Source organism: Hirsutella rhossiliensis (assembly GCF_020360975.1).
Source record: "Hirsutella rhossiliensis strain HR02 chromosome Unknown scaffold00013, whole genome shotgun sequence".
NCBI classification, from domain to species: Eukaryota; Fungi; Ascomycota; class Sordariomycetes; order Hypocreales; family Ophiocordycipitaceae; genus Hirsutella; species Hirsutella rhossiliensis.
Window position 1 is genome coordinate 2288072 of NW_025408679.1, and position 6887 is coordinate 2294958.

At 67.2% G+C, this 6887-nt stretch overlaps 1 protein-coding gene across 1 annotated transcript; it reads left to right on the forward strand.

The window, feature by feature from the left end:
• Positions 1-773: 773 nt before the first annotated feature.
• HRG_09827 (AAA domain-containing protein) lies at positions 774-6049 on the forward strand (the record flags this gene model as incomplete). Its single annotated transcript, XM_044868298.1, has 10 exons — positions 774-1718; positions 1788-2060; positions 2149-2610; positions 2689-3099; positions 3250-3483; positions 3683-3777; positions 3850-3943; positions 3987-4305; positions 4382-5103; positions 5162-6049. 10 exons carry the CDS (start codon positions 774-776, stop codon positions 6047-6049), a joined length of 4443 nt encoding a protein of 1480 aa, XP_044716879.1.
• Between the last annotated feature and the right edge of the window lie 838 nt (positions 6050-6887).

Here is a 6887-nt window from a genome sequence, read left to right on the forward strand (position 1 = left end):
GGCAGCCCCGTCATCCAGGTCCGAAGCGACAGGGAGGATATGAGGAGGTCACGGCGTTAGGAGTTATGTGGTTTTCTTTCCTCTTCATCTTAGTATTCTTTCGTTACAGAGTATCTTGCTAGCTTTGTCTGCAGTCCCCTTTCGCTCGCCGTGACAGCCGAGATCCCCGCCACAACTCCGGCCGCAGCCGGGCTGCTTGTTGGCGGCAGAGATAGCGCCTCGGCAGGTACGGTCGTAGAGCGAGGTAAAGGCGTGTAGCGGTGATAGCTAACCGGACGCAGGTAGATCGGCGATAAGACGGCAGGCGAGGGAAGAGCAGAAGAGGAAACGCCATCTTAGTAGTGGGCAGGCCGAGCGGAAACGCGCCCGGGTCGGTGAAAGGGTGCCGAGACCAAGGGAGCTGCAGGCCGAGGACCTAGCCAGCGCGCTGCGGCACCTCGACGAGGAGTTCGAGGCGGGCGAGAGGCTGGCTAACGAGCAGACGTGGTGTGCGCCGGTGCCGCGCGAGAGGCAGGTGAGGACGGTGCGGAAGTTCTACCGGGCGTTCCACGACGCTGGCACGCTGCCGATCGCGACCTGCACGCTATGCTACCGGAAGCGGGCCAAGGGGAGCTGAGGAGATGGCGTGGGAGGGTGGGAGGTGGTCGCGGAGCGGTGTTGCGGGGGGCGGGCGGTCCCCGTTCGGGTGCCAAGCCTGCTTCCCGGAGGGCAGGCCGGTGGCGGTCTGCGCAGAGTGCGCGCGATGGGCCGGGCGTGAGGGGGCGTCGCCGGCCATGCACCTCCATGGGCGGCTCGGCTGCGAGCACGCGTACCCCGACGAGCTAAAGGACCTCACGCCGCTCGAGGAGAAGCTCATCTCGCTCAACTCGTGCTACGGCTTCGTGACGAAGTATAGCATCCCCGGCGGCCAGAGGCAGAGCGTGAGGTACCCGAGGCACGTCAAGGGCCATATCACGGTGTTCCCGAACGACGTGCAGGGCCTGGCTGCCAAGGTGCTCCCGCACCCGCTGGTCCGGGTCATGGACGAGATCCACGTCTCGTGGCAGGGCGCTGAGAGGCCCGGGCCGCGGGACCTATCAGGCCTGCTGTCGGTAAGGCGGTCGGCGGTCGAGAGGGCGCTGGCCTGGCTCAAGGAGAACAACCCGCTCTACGGCGAGGTCGAGATCGACGCGGCGGAGATAGCCAGCTGGGGGGCGCCGCCGCACGGGGTGCCGCCGGTGGTGTGCGAGCGGCTGGAGCGAAACGAGCCGTCGGCGCGGGAGAGGACGCAGACGGCGCAGGTGGTGCCGCCGTCGGAGCGGGCCATGGACGACGGAGGCGCGGCCGAGATCGAGGAAATCCTCGCGATGCTAAGGCAGGGCCAGGACCCCGCCGAGGGGAGCCGCGACGTCGGGCTCACGTGCGAGGACGACGACAGGGACGGCGCTAGGCCCGAAGAGGACGGGGACGTAATCAATGAGGTAACGTCTTCCGGCATGTTCCCGTTAGATGGGGCGCCAGATGTGGCCGACGCCGAGAAGATTCGCTTCGCCCGCGACGCGGTCGGGCCCGAGGGAGCGCGCGCCAGCCCGAGGACGTGGGTAGGGACGGCGGCCAGAGGGGCGGCGGGCGACGGCGGCGACGGCGAGCCGTACATACAGGTGCGACGCGGCGAGGATTTCGCCGACTCGGCGGACGCCTCCTTCTTTGCAAAGGCCTTTCCGACCCTGTTCCCTTTGGCTTAGGCGGGCCGAGGCTCGCCGACGAGGACGCCGCGGGAGAGCGCGGGCCCTAGCGTCGGGAACCAGGGCGCCCAGGCGGAGCGGGTTGCAGAGGGCCTTATGTCGACGCGGAACATGAAGCTCCAGGCATGGGCCGACGTCGTGCTGCGGCGTCACGGCGGCCGGTTCGCGACGCACCCTATCTTCGCCTTCCTTGTCTTTAACATGGGCGTGCGGTCTAAGAACCGCCAGGCCAGCATGCTAGGCGTAGCGAGGAAGAACTTCGCAAGGGTCGAGGGCCTACTAAAGTCGTTAACGGCGCAGAGGCTCGAGGCGGCCAGGCCGAGCTCGAGGCCACAGGTAAGACTAGCGACGACGGGGTAAAAGCTCCTCCGGTCCCTCTCCGTGTTCGGCTACCGGCAGCCAATGTCGAGGAGAGCCGCCTTAGTATGCGGAAGAAGATACTATCCTCATCGTTAGGTACGGGGTGCCGGCTATCTGGTTCACGCTGAACCCGAACGACATTACGAACCTAGTAAAGTTACGGCTAGCGGCGCACCGCGGCCGCGACCCCGACGAGGCCGAGGCCTTCCTAAGTGACCTAGGGACCGCGTATAAGCGGACGCGGCTGGCCATATCGGACCCGATGAGCTCGGCCGTCTTCTTCCACCGGGAGATGACGCTCTTCTTCGAGCACTACGTCAACGTCGGGGAGGAGTCGGTGTTCGGCCACGTCGGCGCATACTACGGGGCGGTAGAGACCAACGAGCGAGGCGCCCTCCACATCCACGGGCTCCTCTGGCTAAGGGGCAACGCGGGCATTGGCGACGCGCTCGCCGGCCCGGACGCGGAGGAGCAGGCGGCGTACCGGGAGCGCATCGTCCGCTACGTAGATAGCGTCTTCTCTGAGGTAAGGCGGCCGCCTTAACACAACCCGATGCCCCTATCTGGGGCAGGCTGAGGGGCCTAAGCTGAACCGAGGCCGCAGGAGCTAGACGCAGAAGGTTACTGTGCCATGCAGGCGGAGCGGTCGGCCACGGCGCACATGTCGTCGCGGCTCGACGACGTCGCGCGCTTCACGGACACCTTCGACGAGGAGGCCAACTTCTGCGCGGGCGCGACGCAGATCCATACGCATAGCGCGACCTGCGTAAAATACTCGCTCGGCGTGGGGGCGCGGAAGGGGGACCTCTGCCGGTTTAAGGCGCCGTGGAGGTTGGTGGAGAGGACGGCGCTGACGGCGGACGGGGTGCTCGAGATCCGGCGGACGCATAGCATGGTGAACCGGTGGAACAGGGCGATGGCAGTGGGGCTACGACACAACCACGACATCTCGTTCATCGCGACGCAGCGCAAGACCATGGCCCTAATCTACTATATTACTAACTATGCGACGAAGGTAGAGGACCCGTGTGGAAGCGTGTGGCCGCCGCGGCCGAGTTCCTTCCTGTGCTAGAGCCGACGGGAGAGGGCAACAGAAGTGGCGCCGACCGCGACGCCGGCCGGGAGGGCGGGGCCGAAGGGGTAGCGACGGCGGCGGACCCCGTAGGGGAATAAGACGAGAACGTTCCTGCTTAAGGCGGCGAATCGAGTCTTTACGGAGCGGCCGCTGTCGCAGGTCGAGGTGATCGCGCACCTCCTAGGGTACCCGGCGGAGTTTAGCAGCGGCTCAGCGTGGGCGTATATAAACGCAAACCAGCTCTACTGGGCCGTCTTCCGCCGGTGGCGGCACCTCCGACGGGCGAGCGGCGCCGAGGCGACGGGCGACGCGCCGGACGAGACGGTCGTCGTCGAGGAGGCTGGCCTGAGGATCCTCTCATCGAGGCCTACCGGCACCGGGGCGAGCTCCTGCGGGGCCTCTGCCTTTATGACTACGCATCGCTTGTAAGGTTAAAGCAAAACGGCAGCGGCGCCGACGGTATGGCGGGCTGGGGTGAGGTACCCTTCGCGGAGAGCTGGGCGTCGGGAAGGGCTGGGTGCAGGCGCTTAGGCGGCCGGGTTGCGGGGCGACTGTATGCGTCGACGGATACCTCAGCAAGGAGTTCAGCGAGGAAGACGACGAGTCGTGCCACCGGAGGTGTGTACTATAAGACGGGGGGCGCCTAAGAGGAAGGCAGAGCAGCTAGGGGCATCGGCTAACAGCATCTAGGGCGGCGGTGCAGCACCTGGCCCTATTCGTGCCGTGGGAGTCCTTCCTCGGCGAGGAGGCAGGCGACATTAACAACATCTGGGCACGGGCGCGAGTCGCTGGCGCCGAGGGTCGCGCGGCTCGCAGACAACGTGCAGCTCCTCCGGCGGTCGGCGGAGGACGCGAAGCGCGACGCCAAGCAGTGGGCCGCCACGGCCGAGGAGGGCGGTATGACGGCGCCGCAGGCCGACGACGAAGGCAGGGGCGGCCGAAGGGGGCGAGGAGGCATACCGCGCCGGCGGGGCGGGCGACGCGGCTCGGCTCATCGACGTCGTCCGAACGCCGCCAGCGCGGGACAAGTCACGGCGCAGTCAACAGAGCTGCTAGCGATGACGCAGCAGCTCTGCCGGTTCCAGCAGTCGGCGCTCGGGTCGGCGGCCGAGCTCGCGGCGACGGTGGTGGCGGACGAGAGGGCAGGCAGGCGGGTGAACCTACCGGGCTCGGCGCTGTCGGGGCGGCACTGCCGCGGCAAGAAGAGGTGCGGGCCATCAAGTCGCAGCAGAGGAGCGCGGCGCGGGGCGGGAGCGGGCGATCCAGGGCATCCAGGGCGGCGGGGCGGCGGCGGGCGTCGGGGCCGACCGCGGCGCGGCCCTTCGCGGGGTGATGGGGGGCTTCGGCGAGGACGACATCGACGTAACGGCGGCCGACGGCGACGCAGACGCAGGCACGGCGGCGGGGATGCGCGTGCGGCTCGGCCCGTCGAGCTCGTTCGTCGCCGCCGGCAGGGAGCTGGCGGGCCAGCTCACGCTCAACGAGAAGCAGGCCATCGCCCTCCTAATCGTGTGCCGGCAACTCGACCGAATCCGGCAGGGCGACGACGCAGGCGGCGACGGTGGTGGCCAGCTCTGCCTATTCATCGGCGGCGAGGGCGGCACCGGCAAGTCGCGCGTCATCGAGGCGCTCGTCGAGCTGCTCGCCCGGAGGGACCTATCGAGCCGGGTACTGGTTACGGCGACGTCGGGGACGGCGGCAGCGCGGATCAACGGCATCACGCTGCACTCGGCCTGCGGCCTTACAGTCGGCCAGGGCGGCCGGGCGGGAGGGGCGACGAGGGACATTGACGGCGTACGGCTGGCGGGCCAGGGCGAGCGCTTCGTCGACGGCCGGTCGCGGATGGACTGGCAGGAGAAGGAGGTGCTGGTGATCGACGAGGTCAGCATGCTCGGGGCGCGGACGCTGCACGCCGCCAACGAGCAGCTCTGCCGGCTGCGGGGGGTCGGCGCGGGACTTCGGCGGCATCCCGGTAGTGATCCTCTGCGGCGACTTCCACCAGTTCCGGCCGGTGCAGGAACGGTCGATCCTGCTGCCGAGCGCGGCGGTGGCGTGGGACGAGGACGGGGCGTTCGCGGCCGAGCAGCGGCGGCAGCACGACAAGGCGCACGCGCTGTGGCGGCGCTTCACGACGGTCGTCATGCTAGACGAGCAGATGCGGGCCGCCGGCGACCCGGAGCTGCGGCGGCTGCTCGGGCGGATCCGCCGGGGCGAGCAGGACCGGTCGGACCTAGAGCTGCTCAACTCGAGATGCTACCGGCCGGGCAGGCGGATCCCGTGGGAGACGGGCCTGACGGTGGTGACGCCGCTCAACCGGAACCGCTGGAACCTCAACCTAGAGGCGGCGCTCGCGTTCCGGGAGAGGCGGCGGACGGCGGCGCGCGTCTTCCTCTCCGAGCATAAGTGGAGGGACGGCGTGCCGACGGAAGAGGAGGCGGTGCTAATGCTAGGCCAGGGCGACGACAGCGCGACCCCGGTGCCGGCCGTCTTCCTCTTCGTGCCAGGCATGCCGGTCGTCGTGAACCAGAACACGCACCAGGGGCTGAAGCTTGTGAACGGGGCCGGGTACACGGCGGTGGACGTCATCCCCGACCGCGCCTTCCCCGGCCACCGCGTCTCGGCGGAGCTCATCATGCACTTCGGGCCGCCGGCGGGCATCGTGCTGGCCTCGGAGACGACCAAGGACTTCCACTTCGTCGGGATGCCTGCCGGGACGATCCTGCTAACGCCCATCAGCGTCAAGATCACAGCGCAGCGGAAGCGGCCATGGCAGCGCAACGACGTCAGCCGGAGGGGCCTGCCGTGCGCCGCGGCCTTCGCCTGCACCGACTATAAGGTGCAGGGCGGGACGCCAGAGCGCGTGGCGCTGGAGCTGCGGGGGCGAGGATGACGACGGTCGAGGGAGGGCGGTGCCGTCGTCGTGCGACCCGTATAGCCTATACGTGCAGCTGTCGCGGTGCCCGACGCTCGACGGCATCATGCTCGTATCAGAGGTGCGGGAGCGGGACCTAGTGGGGAACCGGGTGCCTGAGGAGATGACGGCAGCGCAGGCCCGGCTAGAGGAGCTTAGCAGGCAGACAACACAGGAGGCGGCCGACTGGCTCCGCAGGTAACGCAGGCGCCCTGCATTTTCCACACTTCTGACGTAAAAGGAGTGTAGGTTAAGGGCCAGGAGGACGGGCGAAGGGGGTGGTCTGTGGAGGCGTGTGGTCTATGGCGGAGTTAGAAGCCGGGCCGGCTTGGGCACCTTCCTCTATGTGGTCTGCGGCGGCGTATGGTCTACGGAGGCGTTGGAAGCGAACTGCGCAGCTGGAACTAAAAGGGGCAGCAAGGGGGCAGGGCATTATGCATTTTTATTTATTAACGAATGAAAAGCGAGAACATCGACGAATCAAAAGCGAGAAAAGAACAACTGACGAATCAAAAGCGAGAACGCCAGCGAATCAGAGGGCGGCATTTGCGGGGGGGAAATCGATGGCGAATTTTTTTTCTCCCCGGGGAGGAACCCTACAGGAGAAGGCTCGCCTCGGGCTCGCGCAAAGAGCCTTGAGGAACGAAAGTTTGTGGTTGAAATTTGAGGCTGAAAAGGGGGATTTATCTGTGTGTTTGATGTTTCAAGGTTTTGTGGTGGTTGCGGCATCACTGGCACGGAAAAAATCTTTCCCGCAGTAGCTTGCATCGCGCGACGGGTGACTGGGGGCGAAGAAGATCGGGCGCCAAGCTGTCAG